The 19,738-nt window shown below is 32.8% G+C and overlaps 2 protein-coding genes across 2 annotated transcripts; both read right to left on the reverse strand.

Annotated features, from left to right (window-relative positions):
* Positions 1–301: 301 nt before the first annotated feature.
* Positions 302–13,365, reverse strand: LOC130798721 (AUGMIN subunit 3). The gene is made up of 18 exons (XM_057661823.1): positions 12,756–13,365; positions 10,900–10,936; positions 9,748–9,851; positions 8,879–9,074; positions 8,622–8,688; positions 8,395–8,498; positions 8,139–8,223; positions 7,217–7,271; positions 6,702–6,833; positions 5,965–6,034; positions 5,128–5,185; positions 4,962–5,017; positions 3,417–3,569; positions 2,108–2,219; positions 1,843–1,984; positions 1,661–1,736; positions 1,096–1,191; positions 302–605 (listed from the first exon to the last, which is right to left on the reverse strand). The coding sequence occupies exons 1-18, from the start codon at positions 12,929–12,931 to the stop codon at positions 474–476; spliced, it is 1,851 nt and encodes a 616-aa protein (XP_057517806.1). The 5' UTR covers positions 12,932–13,365; the 3' UTR covers positions 302–473.
* A 3,631-nt stretch (positions 13,366–16,996) lies between these two features.
* Positions 16,997–18,710, reverse strand: LOC130798628 (uncharacterized protein At5g48480). Its single transcript, XM_057661690.1, has 2 exons — positions 18,281–18,710; positions 16,997–17,782 (listed from the first exon to the last, which is right to left on the reverse strand). The coding sequence occupies exons 1-2, from the start codon at positions 18,532–18,534 to the stop codon at positions 17,569–17,571; spliced, it is 468 nt and encodes a 155-aa protein (XP_057517673.1). The 5' UTR covers positions 18,535–18,710; the 3' UTR covers positions 16,997–17,568.
* Positions 18,711–19,738: the final 1,028 nt, after the last annotated feature.

Consider the following 19,738-nt stretch of genomic DNA (forward strand, 5'->3'; position numbering starts at 1 on the left):
TCGTATTTGTTCACAAATTTCTTTTATAAGATAATTTCTAAAATGTTAACAATCATAAGCTTATTTTTTCTTGAGGACCAAAAACTCGTAAGGTACAAAGAAAAAGAAAAAATAACGAAAAAAAAAACACTAACTACTAAAACTCTAAAAGAACAACTAAGCTCAAACTATGGATTTCCATATTGAACATTATTAATGAGACTAAATATGATAAAGATTGTGGTTTTCTAAATTCTCAAGCTGCATTGCGAATCACAAACAAAAATCAGAACTGGCTTCCAAGGAAAAAGGCTGTTTTAAATTGACTGCCCCTTTAAAGGCACAAAAATCAGAACAATATATGAGACGGGTTTTGCAAAACCGAGGAATTGTGGAACTGGAACTACATCTTGAGATCTCTTTGAGAATACTTCACATACACAACATAAAAAGCATAAATTTCTAAATACACACACAATGACGATAAAGAAACATCATGAAGCTTGCAAGGCTCTGACTCGTGCAGTCAATTCTCTTACTCGGCTCATCAGAAGATCAGGATTACAGAAGAAATCAACAAAAACACGCCTTTGGAACTCTATCTCTTTCGTGTGATGTTTGACAATCTACAGAAAAAGAAAGAAGGGATAGTAAGTTATTCATAGCTTCTTCTAAAGTACTGCATTTTGAGAATAAGATGAGAAGCTACAGTCTGCACAGTAATTAGACTACACAGTAGAATGTATAATAAGACCTCAAATTCAACAAAAACAAAGCTAGATGAATCCTTTTTTCCTGCCACATTCCTTTTACCATAGTGATAAAAAAACGAGATCCTTAGAGTATCACAGTCAAAATTTCAATTGAAGGTCTCATTACATAAAGACTAACTGACTACGACCACACAATATACGCAAACTAATTGGTTATTACCCTTATCATAAATTATGATTAGAACAGTTCACACCACGTCAACATCAAAGCGTGCACAAAAAAGAAACTTTTGTTGGTTTCAAAAGCCTTTTATACACAAATGAAAGAAGTTCTACCTTCAATAATAATCAGAAAAGAAAAAACAAACGAGGACAGAGAAACCTAAATACTAAAGGAAATTACCTCGTTCTTCCGATAATGTTCAAAGTTAACTTCCTCAATAGCAGAAGAGAGTCTTGCATTGATCTTTTCCATTTCATCAAGTTCCTTTGTCAATGACTGTCAGAGGATATAGTAAGTCAAACACAAATAAATACACCCAATTTCACCTTGAAAAGAAATGCACAGGGCAGAATATTATTTTATTGGCGTAGTGAAGTAAACCCTGGAAGCAAACATGGTTACTTCATCAGGACGAACAAGAGCACAAAATAGCAGAGTTCATATTATTCAAGCAAGCAAAGCATCAGCGCAACATTTATATTAAACACATAAACATACATTAAAGTATGGAACACAGGCCGCAACAAACATGACTTTGCCATCCAAAAAAAACATTTATATAAAAGTGACCAAGATTCTAATAGAATGAGTATGAGTATCTTGCACCGAAGTTAAATGACGCAACCACGCAAAATAATCATCGCAAGTTTCTTCTGTTCAAAATGGCCAGGTAATTGAGACTGAATAATAAGTGTGATGGTTGTGAGTCAATGTTAAGGTTGGCAAGTAAGAACAAATTCATTACCCTTGGTGTTAATACAGGTAGCGCTGTTGTTGATGATGCAAATAACAGCTGCTGCAAACTCTGAATTAGATTACACCTGAAATAATCAAGCGGAAGCCCTTAATTTGATGGTCAAGATTAAACTAACATACTTCTCCAAACTTTTATCATATTTGTAGAATGATAGCAAAATTTTCACTCACAGCTCATTGATGCATCTACTTCGATCCTCAATAAGCAGATTTTCCAGGTCAGATTGAAGAGACATCAAGTCTGACTGAAGACTTGATATCTGCTGAACGATGCCAGGAGCTGAGACATATGTTGAGACACTAGCCTGGGCATCTGTAGAGGAAATTTACATGAGTCAACATAAAAAAACATTTTAAGATGCCCCCTCCCCCTCATCCAGTTCAGAGTTCAGACTACTAGAGTTCACAACTAAACTTTACTAGAGTAAGCAATTACTTGAATATATGCTTAAAAGATCTCTAACACCATGTAAGAAATTGTCCCTGTCATCTACCGCGCCTTGTTCTTGTACTTCAGATACAGCTTGAGTCAGGGCTAGGCAGCGACCCTGCCAGCAAAAACTTTATTGTCATGAAATGAACAGAAATGAACACTGGCATGCAATGAAATCCCAACACATCAAGTAAAAAATTCTTGTACATGCTGTTATTTAAAGGCCATAAACATTTGAGCGTTATTTGCTCTTCCATTGAGCAAAATAGATTTGCTACACCGCATAATCAAATACAAAAACAGCCAAGTGAATTTCAGTAATCAGGTCTTAACCCAACTTACAATTTGATAAAGTTAGAAATCGTGATGAGACTGAGGCATCACAGCACAGCCAGCATGACTACAATGACATACAGAATCATAGGTAAAAGTTTAAAACCAATTTTTAACAGGAAAAATTAATATAATAATCCCAACTATTACTCATCTTCTCGATAATGATCCCTATTCCCAAGAATTAACTGAGAATAATCCACTGTAGGTAGGGCCTTCTCAAAACAGTATCATTCAATGATGATTGATGAGGGGAGGAAACCTTTGCTTAAGATAGGAGATTTGAAGGAGACAGTGAAAGAGTTATGAAGATGTTTCTTCACTTAGTTCACTCAATAACCAGTTTACAGGTGGCTTGTCATAGGAAACTTTTTAGAGAAGTCCTTTTTATTAGTACCATTTTTTTTTATAAAGAAATTGTTTTAACTCTTCAAGATATATCATCAAAATAAATTCGGAAGCAGTTGCTTCACTTTCTTTTCATGTGATGGGTGACATAATATTTGTACTTTCCTATCCTTTTTTTTATTATTACTGTACATTACTAACCTTAATCTCAAAAACACTTTAAAGTTTTAAAACATCTCTTCATGGCTTAAACATCAAAATGGACAAATCAACCCATTGAGCACTAGACGTTTAATTTGGCATACTTTCTCACTCACATCAACCCTTAAGAACATCAACCACAAAAACAATAAGAATATCTCCGTTTCCTAATGATGTTCCTACAAGGAATCTTTAACTTCAAAGAGAAAGAAACTTGTACATGATTTTTCATCAATATATACAAGTTAAAATATTTTTTGTGAGATTCACATATAAAATTTTATTATATAATTTTTATAATTATTATGAAGTACATTTATAGATATTTTTGACCCAAACGCATGCTTTGAAAGCTGTGCAAAAAGCAAATGGGAATGAAGGGAGTGCATTACACTTCTGTAAGTGAGACAAATTTCGTATAAACACATACCACCCGTCCTTTTGTTGCTGAGAGGTAGGACTGAAGTTCTGATTCAATGATCTTGAGCAATGAATATGCTCCAAGCATAGTTTTCTTCTCTAGCTGACATGCTATCTTTAGAAACTGATGCCTTGCAAGCTGACTGATTAAATGATTAATAAACTGCCAATGATAAAAGCACAAGAACCAAGTTAATAGCAAAGTCATTGCTGCCAGCAAGATTAACAAATTTATGATCTCGACAAAACACAATAGCAAAAGGCACCGGTCAATTTTAAACACTAACCAACTCTTAAAATAGCTCCATTTTTATGCGCAATCAACTTTAATAAGACAGTTTTAAATTGCTAAGTTCTTTACACAAGCGCATATAGAAGCATGGGAATACCTCGAAAAGAAGATATTCTGCTAAAAAATTACTTATCTCTGCACTAGTTTCTCGTTGTGAAACCAGGGAAACACGCCTAATGTACGCCAGGCAACAAAATGAGGAACAAAGTGGGTCACCTTAAGACGATCCATTGAAAGAGTTTTAAGTTTTAACATGAAAGCACTATCCAACCCATAATTAGCACCGCTAAAAAAAATCTGGTCCATAAAACATGACAATAAGCACAGAAAAGGAAGTTTCACCCAATCGAAGTCTTATATACCCAAGCCAGGAGTATCATAGCAGATCAGTTTATTACATGATAGGAGCAGGAACACTATCATACATAGAAACTCTGGCCAAATAGCGGTTAGATTGAAGAAAACAAGTAAATATAAAATGAAAATACACGGAACTTTAATTCCTGGGAAGTATGGAGCATTGTTTTGTTACTTATATAAAAGTAAAAATAATTATTAGGAGCTTCCACCAACCTGCGGAGACTAGGTAAATCCCTTCCTCCATGTCACGGGTAGAACTTCCCAATAGTACCACTTCAGTGTTTAGTCAATTAATCAACACAGTTTCCCACTTCAAAAGAAATCCATTTCTGATAAATTATTTAAGCCAACCACACAAGCAACTGAATTTGAAAGTGTAGGTAGGAATTGATTGAGGAAGAAGGAAATTTAATAAAAATTTGAAGCTCATCTAATACACGGTCATAAAAGCTGGTAATGGTAAAATTAAATAACGTAGATAAGTAACGGTGATGAAAAAACTCCCTTTGTCCATTATATGTATGCATATAAATCCTTTATACATGCTCAGTTGACTAGAAACTGATGTTATATTTGTGCCTTTTTCTTCACCGCAAAAAGCACATTAATTCTAACCTTTTGGATTACCAAAGGTTCTCAGGACATGCAAGGTTCTGCTGTTCAGCTGCAAAGCTGACATCTCTTAAGCCCTTACTCTAACTGGCTATGTGGGAGTTGTGCTATAGATAACATAATGGAAACTCGAATCTCCATTGATGATACAGCATTAGAAAACGGTAACTATATATAATTTGATTAAGTGTTTCTTCTTCCCAAAAATCCGAGCAACTAATCAACAAGTAACAAGGAGTGTATTAAAATATTGAAATACTAGATAGCTACAGTTCATAAAAACTAGCTTACCGCTTTTTGCCGATTCATATAGAATTCTTGACGCATGATTTTTAAATCATAATCACCTGCGAAAAGAGTAAATGTACACTTAATAAACTCAAGAACAAGAAATTTTCATAAGCTGGATTTGGGACAAACGAATTAAAGCTCAATCATTAGCTGAGCAAGTCTATACCTTGCAAAATATATGTATCTTGAAGCTGTGCCAATTCCCAGCAAAGATCAGGAATAGTCTTCAGGGTTTAGAGAAAAGGAAAAGAAGAGAAAATGTTTAGTATGGATTGAAAATGGCCAACCACATCAAGGTACTGAAGTGAAAGAAGCAGATAATGAAGAGCACTAACAAAAGTTTAAGTTTGCTAGAACAAGAATTGTATACAGCTGTGAAATTGCAATGTATACTATATGAATTTAGCTTTGCGTTCAAAATTTTGTGGGATAAAAGATACTAGTAGTAGTGGAAATAGTAAGAGTTCATTTTTTTTCACAAGCATCTTTTATTCAGTGCATGCAAGGTTATATCTAAAATTTTTATGAAAAAAATAGCCCCTATTTTCTTCATTCATATCATCTCATGACAAAGGCAAGATATACAGTTGCTTCAAAGTTATTCCTTAATCCCATATCTAGGTGTGAAGTACATGCAAAGTTTCAATTTGACTTACATTAGTGATATACACCAAGAAAAAACTTAGTCATGTGGGAACTTAATAGATTCATCATAAAGTATACTTTCATAATCTATACATTCTATAATCTTTACATATTGATAATTAAAGATATTAATTGCTCAAATTACGCATTGGCAAGCTTGAAGTGAAGTGTAATAATTTAATAAAAATGGAGGATAGTGTATTCTAAAAATTTTGCTGCTATCTAGCAAATATCAGTTTCTTGAAAGAAAATTAGTTGCACAAGACAATAATTTTAACAGTATAATTTACATGAACAGAATTAAAGTAACATGAAAGTGACAAAATATGTTTAGAGAAGAAAATACAAAGTTACAAACCTCAGATAAGAACTTCTCTTCTTTGTGATGGAGATTTGAAAGTTCTCCCACCAATTCTGCGTGTTTTCTCCTGTTTATTGAAAGTGCAATATGAGCTCAATTACTATCATAAATCAAATAATTAACATGGCATTAGTCACAAATCCCATAACTAAGAAACACAAGAGACATCAACATGCCATAGGGTGTTCAATGAGTGCACATACTCTTCTAAATTAGATTTTTAGAAATAAGGTTGAAAACATTTAGAGCTTCCCAAACTCCATAGACAGACCTATACAGATTGTTGGTGCTATAATCAGAGGATTCATTTATCTCAATATCCCATTCAAAATAAGAATCTCATTAAGCTTTTTGTGACGTCTTTGAGTATATGAGCCTAGTAAATGAATAATAACTAGTAGATTCATCTCATAATGGGAGCATATTATATTGTCCATATCCATGCTCGTGCCCATGCCCGTACGCAGAATCGTCTAGAAAGACGTTCTTGCATCAAAGTTTATACCCAATCTTATGACAATCTTTAAATGGTTTGGAAACAAAAATATAAGATATAATACTACACTTAACTAAAAAAGACTCCCTCAGTAAGACAAAAACTAAGCTCTTTTCCCCACCACGCCAAACAATCATTAATCTAAAGAAAAAAGTACATTAAACATATTAACTCTTCAGGGTCATACCTCTATTTTTTTAAGTATAAGGGAAACAAAACCGAAGGTAAAAACTTGTACCTGAGAGAATGTAGATCCATATGAATGTGAGCTTCATCAGAAGCAACCTGAGATTTAACTGCCATAAGAATGGCTTGCTGCTTTGCATTCTCTACTTGAGCTTCTACCCACTGCTTCTCACTAGTTCCAAATCTGCCAAATATTTACAGGATGAGTACTTGGAAAATATCTATGAAAACAAAGTGTTTCAAATTCATAGTAATGCATTCATCATAGCTAATGCACCAATATTATAAATGACATAACTACTCTGTCGTTCCCCGGAAAAAACATAACCTAACACAATGAAAGACTTATTTTAATTGTTTAACATCTCCGCTGTTAAAAGGTGACGCTTCAAAAGATCAGGCCACTGACCTAAGTCGATCAAAACTCAACGTATTGTTTGCAAAATTCAAGCTGTAGAATATCAATCAAGAGCGCACCACTAAAAGTGGATAGCATTAAGCATATCCCATGCAAAACAATAAGTAATACAAAGATAATAGATAATGCACTTTCAACGAAATACCTACATTGAGCGAAGTCTTTGCAGCTCAGATACCCGTTGATGATGACAATTTTCTAAATCTGAGACAGCAAATAAAGGGTAAAAAATCAACTCGAAGCATTGAAAAAAAAAATCCAGAAAAATCAACAGCAATGAAAGTAACCTAATATGAATACCCCACAAGTACTTGTTGGGGTCCAGATTCAAGACCCCGTTTGAATCCACCTAATCAAATATCCTATTTTACCTAAAAACACTATCTAATAGATTTATAATGGAAATAAATTAACCAATTCCAATTTACATAGAGAGATAAACAAGGGGAAAATGAATAGCGAAACCATACAATTGATAAATTGGGACACCATACTATTGCACCAAGGTTGTTAAGCTATCAACTCAGACATTAAAACTTCTCAACTTTAACACAAAAAATTTAACAAAATAAACTAAACTTGAGAAACTAATTGGGACTATAACAAGCAACAGCCCCCATAAGCTCTTAGGATATAGAAAAAAATGATAAAGTCACCATTGCGACTATAACAGCAAACATTGAGCACATGTGAGACCCATTTAACATAAACATATAAATTTATACATTTGTCAAGGTATATGATGAAAACATCCAGCTACAAAACGTCCATACGAAGTAAAAACTTTCATCAAGTCATTAGTCTCAAATAATGAGCATGAAATCCTATTTTCCAAGTGAAATAATTGTTGAAGTATTCAAGCAATCAGATGATCTATGTTCAGTCACATGTGATATCTACTGATAAAGCAACATATAACTTCCACAGCAGAAAAACATTTCAACCATTATGTCTAACACAATGAAAATGTCATGATTTTAAATAGACATAGCATTCAAATTCAACCACTGTGTGTAACATCTAAGCCCCAATATAGGCAAAAAATACAACCACTATGAGATTAAAAATTACCTCTAACTAAAACATTTGAGACATCATCCAAACTCACCCACGAACATTTATCTTTTCCATCTTGAGCAACTAGCCGGAATGGAACCTAATCAGATCACAATAATCCAATAACGTTAAAGTTTAAACAGATCAATAAGAGGACACTGGTATCAAAAGATGAAAAAAAAACTGTTTATTTTAAAATTTAAATGACTGTCCAGATGTAGCATAAAAAGAAACATATAGCTACAATAATGTATTTATGCGTCACACATACCGAGTCCAAATGCTTGGAAAACCACTGGTTTAATTCCTTTGAGCAAGTTGAATCACTAATTAGATACTGATGAAAATCAGAGTAAGCCAAATATATGCCTTCATCTGCACAAACAAAACTGAAAAATCAGCATACCTTTCTGTCATGGTATAAATTATAAAAGACTATGAGGGAAAAAAAAGCATTGGCATCAAAAAAAAAACAGAAAAGGCTCAATAGAATTGTACCATCTCCAGAATGATAATGTGCCAACTCCTGTGCAGTTGAAGCAATCCTTCCAAGAACTGCATTCATCTGATGAACAGTGAAACAATATGAACAATTCCACATCCATTTAACATAACTTAATTTCATGTATGGTTTCAAAAGATAGTATTGCACCCAACATAGAAAGACGAACAACAAGGATACTCATGATTTGTTATCATCGAGCTACATATCCGTGCAAAAACCAATACCAGCGCAAACGGTTATACTGTCATACCTCCAAATTTCTTGCTGAAAGGCTATCTTCCATTGTACCAAGTTGTCCTGTAACAGAAGATGTTGCCACAACTCTTGCCCTTTTCCCCTGTATTAAGGACGAAGCTTGGCCAGTGAGAATATCAAATTGAGACTGCAGCTGGTTAAGCTGTCTTTGAAGCTCTAGTGCTTCAGCTTTATATGCTGATGTTGCATCCCTGAATCAATCATAGATGAAGAGAAATTAAAAATATAGATATGCAGTTGGAATGCCTATAGCACAAGCACGAAGAATCAGCCAAAATTGATTAACTGAAAAAAAAATTTTCTCAATATTAACAAAAGCTATATTTACACATATGGCCCCAAAGCTGGTAAATCCTCTCACTGTGTGTACTTGGTACTTCTGCTTTTGTTGTATGCAATTGCAACTTACATTATTATCCCCAAAAAAACTACCACAAAAGTGGAACAAATTGTTGCAACCAAAAAAAAAAAAAGAGGTACTTTGAATTAGAAATAAAAGTGAAATCGTAAGAAAAGGCCAATTGAAAGTTGAAACTGTGTTGATGCTCTGTATAAAACACCAAAAAAGTGATCAAGGCAAAACAACTGAATACCCTTACTACAAATAATATGATGATTAACACATGTACTATCCATTCACTAAACACACAAATGCTTATCATTGGATGGCAGCTTTAAAAATAGCACTTTACTAAAATACAAGGCATCATCTCCAATTTCAAAAATCACAGAAGGAGCCAACACTATGCATAACATATCTCCAGAATTCAATGAATACATCAGATCATCTTCAACTATTTCTCCTCCCTAGTATTCAAAAAGGCATGAGCAATAACTTTTAAATATTGAATAAAAACGTATTACCTGATTTCTTTCAGGCCTTCTTCAGTGCCAAAAACAGCCTCCTGATTGTCTCTCCTAGCGGAAAAGGCAGAAATACTATCATATGCGGAGTCCAAATCTTCCCCCTGCAAGAAAATAATAAAATGCACAATGAAGACCTTAGCTTTAGAAAATGTGTGTGCCCAAGGTGAACAACTTTGCTGGGCTATAGATTGGGTGCATAGTGCAAAAATGTGGTTTCGGTTTTAGTTCCAGACTTCCAGTAACAGTTGCAAAAGTCATTTGCAGTGAATGACTCAAAGTCATTTACAGTGCACTTACTTTAGGAAATAGAGTATTTTTAAAGGAGAAAGTTATTATTTTTAGATTAGACATTCATTTTTCTTTAGATCCTTAATCTTAGGATATTCTGTTTTCTAATTAAGTTCTATATATGAGCTTACATTGTACATAACGAATTAAGAATGAAATACAGAAAGTATTGAAAACTCTAAAATACTTAAGTCTATTGTTTTCCACTTGCGAGTTGCGATAGAGTGATTGGGAGCCTTGATGGGGCTAGGGGAGGCAATTCCTTAAGCAAACACCTTGGAGTGCCTTAAAGCGCCTAGAGGTGTACACCTAAGACTTAAGCGCGCTTTTTTTTCTTAACCTCAAAAGACGCACATTTCACACGGTTGCCTAGTATAAATGTTTTCTCTTCTCTTCTACTTCTTTATTTCTTCTTTCTCTAGGGTTTTTAGGGGATTTTAATTTACTTCCGTTATTAGAAGATTTAAAAAAAAAATTCTGGGTTTTGGTGCGTCACACCCAAAGGTTAGCGCCTTCTCCTAACGCTTAGAGCCTAGGCTTTAGAATCATTAGCACCTTAGGGCAACTCATGCCCTTTAAAAGTAAGATGAAAACTCCAAAGGATACCCAATTTTGACTTTAACATGTCAATAGTGAAAGCTAGACAAGTATATTCAACAAGATTAGTCCTACAGTCAGATTTTCAACTCAGATCAGAAAAGCAGGTGTGTGTCCACTTATGTACTCTGTAACACAGAGAGACCGTAAGAACTGGCCTAATCAGCCCAAGCCCCAACATTAAGGGATGGATGAACTTGCACAGTAATTATAAGCAATAAATGAGCAGGTTATTGTATAAGGAAGAAAGAATAATGATTATACCTCCAAGAACCTTCCTTCCTGTAGAAACTGCCCATACCTGGAAAATAAAATTTGGAGTGTAAACACTAGATTAATGGATGTCCTTCAACTTCAAGGAGAAAACTATGAAGGTCAAAAATCAAGTAATTCCTTTATCACTTTATGAATTTACAAGGCACAAAACAAAAGGCAGGCATGCCTACAGCCCACTTCATTTTCAGTCAAGCAGCAGTCCTTTGTCAAGTGGTCACATAATATTCACAATTGCAAATCTCCTAAAGGGACTCATGTTATCAACTATTAAGTACTGTTAAAGATTGGAAGTGTTTTCAGCCAGTTCGTGTAAGAGTCATCCCTTGCTTGGGAATTGAGATGGAGAGTATAAACACCACTATCAGTATCATACATTAGAACCTATTTTAAGTGATTCGTTTCACACAAGATCGACCAAGCCTATTCCCATTTGAACTGCATAGATCCATGATGTTCTGATTATTTAGTTGAAACTTCACAATTGACACTCCTATTATTTTCCTAAAATTTAGCTCCCAAACTTGACAAGGTGTGTTGAAGGAACTACTAAATGCCCAAGTTTAAATTCCAAACTATGAGCTAAGTCACATGAACCAAAATAAATCAACGTGTGAAATAGTTTCCAAGAATGCACTAACTTTCCATTCAACCCTATCTAACACCATCTACATCAACTAGAATATCAATATCCATGTTTATAAATCATCCTTGGCAGAACATCAAGCATTGACTTTCCATAATCTAACCATCTCAAAGTTTCAAATTCACCACATCATAATGGTAAAGTAGTAACTCAAGTAGAAAAATCAACATACAAACAAATCAATTCCCGTTTAGATAACTACATAGAAGTATAGACGATTCCACTCATTATCTACTAGTTACAAAGTCATAATTTCACTGGTTAGAAAAAATTTGTGCAAAATTATATGAATATTCCTTTGCAAATCTTTGTAATTATGCACATACTACATCCATATGTAAGTGTAAGTCCAGTGCCAAAACTACTAGTGTGGGAAAGGTCGCTCACGTCCCACCTTAAAACAAACAAAGAATATATATAAATATAAGATATTTCACCTACAAATTATTTTTACCTAACATTTTAGTCTCAATATACACTAGTATCGCTCGTTGTCAACATAACAAAATTGTTCAAATACCTTAACTCATGATAATTTTGACCTCCTCATCCAAAAACTTCATTGTGACATTCATATGGAAGTTTACAGCCCATCCTCACTAAAACTTCTGGCTTTGTGTAAGCATATCCTTGACATAACAAATAGTTTGTGTTTATTCTCGATTGAGCATATGATTTTAATTTTTTGATTTGATAAGATAATTATGTATTAGTGGTATATCGCTTATGTGAAGTTGCATTTTACCCCATTGTCCTCGAATGGCATATACACTGTCATTTCATGTTTCATAGCTGGAATAGGCAGCATTTTAGTTATATAAACCACTTAGCTTACAATTGAATAATTAATCCCCAAATTAGGCACAAACCCACAACTATTACCAGTTACCACAAATTAACTTCCAAATCACTAAACAACTAATCACCTAAACATACATTCCATTCTCACATTCTCACTCATACTCCATCAAGTCCTCAAAATTACCAAATAAAGCCCGAGAATAAACACAAAATCCTCACACATTTGCAAGACAATGCCCACATTTCATTCCAAGCAGTTAAAATCTTAACAATAACTTAACGATTAACATCAAAATTAAAAATCAAAGCAAATCAAAACCTACATTCCAATTCAATCGTAAAAAAAGTTGAAAATGCAATGAAAAAAGGGGGAAAAGGAAAATAGAAAAAATGGTCTCACTGAGAAACTTCGGATAGAGAAAGAACATTAGAAGGGCGAAGATTAGAACAAAGCCAATCAAGAATGGGTCGAGAATCTTCGTATTGGAAGGGCCATTCGAAGCTATCAGGATCCAATTTCTCGTGACCTTCAAACCCTAGCTCACTTAACAATCCACATAATCTTGCTCCACTCATTTTTTAGAAATTTCTGAAATTACTGGGAAAAAAGAGGAGAAATTAATCCAGTTAATAAGTTGATAGATCCGAAGCATGAATATTGTTCTTCAGTGTCATCAATGGAGAAGAAGGTTGCTTGAATTTGAAGATGATGATGATGATGATGATGATGATGAGATGGAGAGATGGTGTGTTGAATTGGTTGGAGTTTTGATTTCAAAACTGATATGGAGTTTCAAAATTAGAGATGAGCTAATGAATGAAAAGACGACGTCGTTCTGTGATTACTTTTTTCTTGCAATTAGACATGAGATTTTCGTCAGGTTGATCCGCCGTTAGTCAGGCCATATCGGGCTATATATTCTAAAAGAGAAATATCGCGCCGATCAGTTCTAACCAATAGTCATGACACAACACGAGCATACCGGATGCAAGCGTCAGTTCATGCCTTTAAACACAACATATTTTTTTTCTCCGAATTTGATTTTAAATAGCAGTCTTAATGAATTGTACTTGTAGCTCACTGCTCACTTATGTGATGTGATGTTCACTGATTGTGGCCGGCCCATAGCCAATGGCGACCGTTGGTAGACATGCTTGTGTTAGTCGAGCTATGCTTATTTTTACTTGCAATATTTACTTAATGTCCACTTAGATTGTTAGTACACACATGGTTGCATCTCAAAAAATTAACTGAAGTTAAAAAGAACAATATAGCAATTTAATAAATGTGTACTTAGTTAGCATAATAACAAAATGTTCTAAGCATATAATACGAAAATAAAACAAATATGTACTATATCCGATATCATATTAGCGATTTTTTTGCATATAATCAATATTAGCTCACAAATAATAGATTTCAAATATGACGAGTAAAGTATTAAATATATATAACAAAGTGGATAGACTTATATAATAATAGTATATTGGAGCTGATGTGGTCTTAACTCTAACTAGTAATCTGTGTGTGAATTATGGGTAGAATGAAGGAAAAGGTAAGCTAGATGAGAATCAAACTCATGACATTTTATTCAAAAATTGGTAATTGTTCAAAGTGAGACAATATGTGATTCTCAACTACTAGGAGTAATAAGTAGGGGTGTGCATAATAATACGTTCCTAATTATTTGAATGTTGAAAATTAGATAATTTGATCGGATTTTCGGTTTTTAAACCATATACCAGATCAGAAGTTTAGTTAAATTGGATATTTGATTTTTCAAATTTCAATTTTATTTTTATTTAAAAAAAAAACTCTATTTAGACTTTTGAAAAAAAATTATTTACAATTCTCAACTACAAGTAAGTTGCATAACTTGTTAATTGTTAATTGATTTAGGTTTTTGAGCATCCAACCATGTTGCCAAATGATTTCCTTTTCAAACTCAAAAAATTCTAATTAAAGAAAGAAAGAGAAATGTGCACAAATATTTTTTGTACAAAAGCGCAAAATAAAAAAAATATATTTTTAATGAATATTTAGAATTCAATCCGGATAAAACTGGATATCCGCCAAATCAGAATCCAATCATGGTATATATAATCTGAAAAAAAATTAATATGTTATTTTACCAATGTAAGATTTAAATATTAAATATCTTCAAATATGCCTAATAAAAATGAATATGTGCATAGAGACAAATGAAAAAGGTCTTCCTAAATTGTGATTTTCTTAATACATCGAGAAAAAAATAAAAAGTAAAATTAATTGATTAATAATTGTTAAATCTAAGTGTAATCATTAAAAAAACAAAAGAAATTACTATAACATTCGGATCCTCTAAGTGTAATTTACTAGTTAAAAGTTCAAACTAATAAAAAAAACTATTGACTATTCTTATAATTTATTTAATCTCCCTAACCTATGAAAGTAATGAATTATGATTTATGAATCTAACAAGACCATAGTCATTATTATAACGAATATAATAATGTGGCTCAATTATTCAAGCAAACCTAAATTATAATAATTAGGATTAATTTGAATTTTAGTATCAAAAACCTAGTTAGTAGAGTAATCCATTTGTAGTGCAAATAGACGACCAAATGGATTAACCTCACGATGGACGATACTAAAGATGCCACGACCAAACTTGCTTAAAATTATTTTACTAAAGATTTTATCCTTAACACTGACAATTGCACGGGAGAAAAGGATAATTCTAAATTACAATTTGATTACTTGCCACTTGCCTCACACATGTACCTTGAATAACCTCAATCAACAAATAGAAGTTCTTTGTTCTTGCCATTAAAATTACAATATTTACTCTTAAAAATTCTCATATAAATTTATAAAATATTACAATCTCAATAATATGGATAAGTATTTTTTCAGTACAAGAAAGGTCAGAAAAAAATGTAGCTATAAAAAAATTAATTTCAAAATCTTACGTAAGAAATATAATACTTATTCCAACAATCCTCGATCAACTAATATAATAATTAGATCAACTAATAATTAGGATTAGTACACCATTTTTCAAGTACTCCTAACTAGAAGTATAATAGTCAAATGATAATCTTTAGTCGGTCAAAAAGGGTAGATATAACAAAAATTGATAGAGAGCATATTATCCCATCTTCGAGTCAAAGATAGAGTTTAGTATTTTGTAAAATAAATGTCTTTCTACTAAAACTGAGATCAAATATTTATTCGTTGTTACTATCAACAGCGAATAAAAAACTAGTAAAAAAAATCATAACCTTTTATTTGCTATTACTAATAGTGAATAAAAGGAAAACAATTTCGTATACTCGTATATGTTACAAGGGAAAAAAATATTAATGGTTAGTTCGATGTGCATAACGGCAAACAACCTTTATATTTTTTTTTGTCCTTTTAAAAATTATAACATTGTTTTTCTTTTGATCGCTGTTGGTAACAAGCTAACAGCACCAACAGCAAACAAAAATTGATTTTTTCAACAATTTTTCTGTTCATTGTTACTAACATTGAACAAGTTCTAACCTTAAACTTGAACACAAAATGCTTATGTTAAAATTAAAATTTTCCAAAGCTTATTTTGAGAATTTCTTTTAATAAAACTCATCATCATCATCCAACCCAGTATATTTCGCTCATAGAAAAAACTATAGATATAGTCTGAGGAGAGAAGAACGGCGACAACTCATACCCATAAAGGATAGCGCGGCCAAATGAGTCTCCCAGCTCTAAAAAGATACGTAGACGTAGCTACACGGGAAAGATAAAAGGCATATTAATAAAAACTCATAATGCAATATTTTGAATAGGTTGGAACCTCATCAATTTAAATAAGACGGATTTTGAGTAGAACGATCTCTAAACGAGTTCACGGCGTTCTTTAATCTACATATGAAAAAAAAGTTAGCCTACAATTGTTTTTGTTATTTTAAATTTAAGTTTGGTACATTATTAACATTATATTTTTATAAAATTTACATTAATTTAAAAAATAACAAACTTAAGACAACAGACTACTAAAACGACCAGATTCCAGACACGTTACCAGCCAGCCCCTCCAACATCTCAACATTGACGTAAGCAATTAGAACAAAACAGCTATTTGTTGTATTTCACTCATTGGCTAGGCTTTGTCTCCACTCATAAGAGTATTATGGTGGTAAAAAATAAGTATTTGCTGCACAAATTGCTTTATGCATAAGAGTATTATGGTGGTAAAAAATAAGTATTCCACTCATAAGAGTACGAAGTTCCAATAAAACTCACAATTTAGAAGATCACTCAAAAGAGTCCAAACGAATAAATTGAACCAAAATTACAAGTCAAGAAGGATACTCTATGCATAAATGCAAGCAAAGGACGATCCATCAACACTCAAACGTCCTCACACAAGAAAAGTAGACCCCACGATTATAAACTTTCACAAACTGAACATAAACCATTCAAGTCGCGCGTGATTATCTTTGCAGCGACACGTTTCGCACGCTCATTAGTATACCGTACACTTTAGGCTCTCAGTCTCTCACTGTTCTTATGCTTCTTCCCCGTAAATTTTTTATTATTTAAATAGAAAAAATGAATCGTCACATACAATTCCAATGTAAAGACTAAAAGAAAATTCGTATTCTACCTAAACTAATTACTTAATTAAAATTAATATAGAACTCGGTCCCCCCTAAAACTTTTCCAGTCACCGAAGCTTTGATCCCTTACAAATTTCCTTCGCTAATTCCAACACTTATCCATCCAAAATGAAACTAAATAACTACCAGAACCATAAACTATGCAACTTTATTCATTTTTAATTAATACTCCTATACATTAATAAAGGAGTGTCGAACGGGGAATCAACAGACAATTAACCATTTAAAAAGTTAAGCAACAGCCAACTGGCTGTAACAGAACACAAAACAAAGTACGGACAGAAAAGTAACCGGTAATTAACTATTAAGAGTACTCCATTAAAAAAAGGTCTACCGTCAAATGCCGGTAAAGATAACTTCTCAATTTTAACCTCCAGAAAATAACGATTTCAAAATTCAAAATAGCATTAAAGACGCAACCGAGCCATCATCTTCCAGTACTGTTCATCATTTACTGCTTTCTTAAATTAGCATTTACTACTAATACTACTATCAAGTACTACAAAATAGTCATTAGAAATGGATTAACAACTTAATCAGCGGTGAAAAGAATCCACGGTGATTTAAGCTTCAGATTCAGCAGGTTTGACAACAGCAGGGGAAGAAATCACCCAGAGATAACCGTAAGGGTCCTTGACTTTTCCCACAGTCCCGGTAACTTCATCCTTGGTCACATCGCCTTCGGCTACAGCTCCAGCAGCAACAGCTTTGGAAATTGCACCACTAACGTCTTCAGTTTCCAGACAGAACGCAATACCAGATCCTTCAGATTTCACCCTAGAATTTCATACAAATATTAGTAAATTAATTACTGTATGGACATGAAAATATAATGATTGTGAAATAACTGTTTCCTAATAATTATAATGTATCATTTGAACGATAAATCCGAAAAAACATTTCTCTTGAGAGCAAACCGTACACTTGTGAGATATTCATGCTGTAGTTACAGCTTACTCAGCTTTGAAAGAAAATAGGATTAGCGAAGAAATTATAAAGAATTGAGAAGATTATGGCGAAATAAACTACAATATCCTTTTAAAGCCAGGAGCAGAAATATCAGCAAACCCATATCAAATGAAAAGGGACATTAAATAAACGAGAATGAAAGAAATTAAGTCATCAGCTACAAATCGCAAAAACTACACCACGATATACGTTTAACAAAGAAACTGGCACGAAATGAAAAAATATACAACCAACCTAAAGCAAGTCACAACACAGAACAACCTAAAAGGCTAAAATTACTGAAAACCTCAAACACAGAACACTTACTCAGCGGCATCAGAAGGAAGGTCAGAGACAGAGAAGACTGAAGAACCAAGCTTAAGATCAGCCGAAATCACTTGAGGTAATTCCTGATCAGCTTTCCTCTTAGGGTGTACTTCACGGCCAACTTCCTCAGCACCGAAAGCACTCTTGTAAAACTGAACAGCATCAACAGCCTTAGGAGCTTGAACGAGAACTTGAGGCTTAAACGCAGAGAAAACCACAGCTGTAGCAGCTCCATTCTGACCGTCTTGTGCCATTTCACCGATTTTTTTTGTATAACAAAACCCTAACCCTAAGAGAGAGAAAGCGAAGGAAAATGAAAATGGAGAGAGAAAAAATTTGGAAGTAGAAATGGATACACGAGAGAAGTGATGATCAACTGTATGGGTCTGTTTATATAGAACGGGGGGATTGGAACTGTTTGCCTTCTCCAGCAATTCTTCCGGGTATTTTATGATTTTTGTGAGAGTTGTATTTTAACCTTTGTATTTTTGGGTAATTTACGTAATTTGCCATTGGGTAATTGATTTCTACTTTGTATTTTTTTTAAGGATTGTATTTAAATCTTATTATGAAAAAAATTGTTAAATATATAAAAAATAAATAAATGAAATTTAAAAAGTCTATGTTAAATACTCATTTGTCCTGATAAAATTGCATCAAATAAAAAGAGGTGGAATTTTAAGAAAGTAGTAATAAATGAAGAAAGAGAATAAATTGTGTTGATTAAATAAAAAGTCTGAGCCGGTGATTTTCAAGACTCCAACCAAAAGTTTAAAAATCTATAATATATCATTGTAAACAAATTTAGAAATTGTAAAACAAAAAAAAATGAAATACAATTTATGGGAAAATTGATTGCTTACAATTTAAACAAATATATAGTGGTTATTGGGATAATTTGACAAAAATATGTGAATAATATAAATGACGTTACTATATAATTGAAAAATATGTGGATAATTAGGATGTTTAAAATAAAAAATAACTAGATCATATAAAAACCAAATTTATTGACACAAAGTTATCATCATCATTATATCCAGTGTATCTCGATTATAGAAAAACTATGATTAGAGTATGAGGAGAAAAGGACGACGACAACTCATACCCATAAAGGAGAGTGCGGTCAAAGAGTTCCTCGACTCAAGAACGTGCAACTACTCGCAAAGCCTGCAACTTACACACATTATGATCAATATCAATAATCAAAAGAATAAAAAAATAAGAGAAAGAAAATAAGATACAAATAAAAAAATTTAAAAATAAAAATAAAATAAAAATAGAAAAAAAAGTAAAAGGAAATAGAAAAGTACAAAAAAAAAAAGCGATATGTAAACGATTAGGGACTAAAAAGTGATAATAAGAGTAGATAAAATGAAAATAATTAGAAGTAATGTTTTATTATTTTTCAAATTAAAATAATGTAAAGTAGAATAAAATAATGACAATTGTATTGTT

The sequence above is a fragment of the Amaranthus tricolor genome, chromosome 13 (assembly GCF_026212465.1).
Source record: "Amaranthus tricolor cultivar Red isolate AtriRed21 chromosome 13, ASM2621246v1, whole genome shotgun sequence".
Lineage (NCBI taxonomy): Eukaryota > Viridiplantae > Streptophyta > Magnoliopsida > Caryophyllales > Amaranthaceae > Amaranthus > Amaranthus tricolor.

What these genes read in the sequence shown, in the direction of transcription:
- LOC130798721 (XM_057661823.1), bottom strand. Translation starts at nt 12,931, where the DNA reads ATGAGTGGAGCAAGATTATGTGGATTGTTAAGTGAGCTAGGGTTTGAA. An exon ending in GAAGGCCTGAAAGAAATCAG is followed by an intron (nt 9,075 to 9,747) that starts GTAATACGTTTT and finishes TGATTGATTCAG; the next exon opens with GGATGCAACATCAGCATATA. An exon ending in TTTCCAAGCATTTGGACTCG is followed by an intron (nt 8,224 to 8,394) that starts GTATGTGTGACG and finishes TGATCTGATTAG; the next exon opens with GTTCCATTCCGGCTAGTTGC.
- LOC130798628 (XM_057661690.1), bottom strand. Translation starts at nt 18,534, where the DNA reads ATGGCACAAGACGGTCAGAATGGAGCTGCTACAGCTGTGGTTTTCTCT. An exon ending in CTTCCTTCTGATGCCGCTGA is followed by an intron (nt 17,783 to 18,280) that starts GTAAGTGTTCTG and finishes ATGAAATTCTAG; the next exon opens with GGTGAAATCTGAAGGATCTG.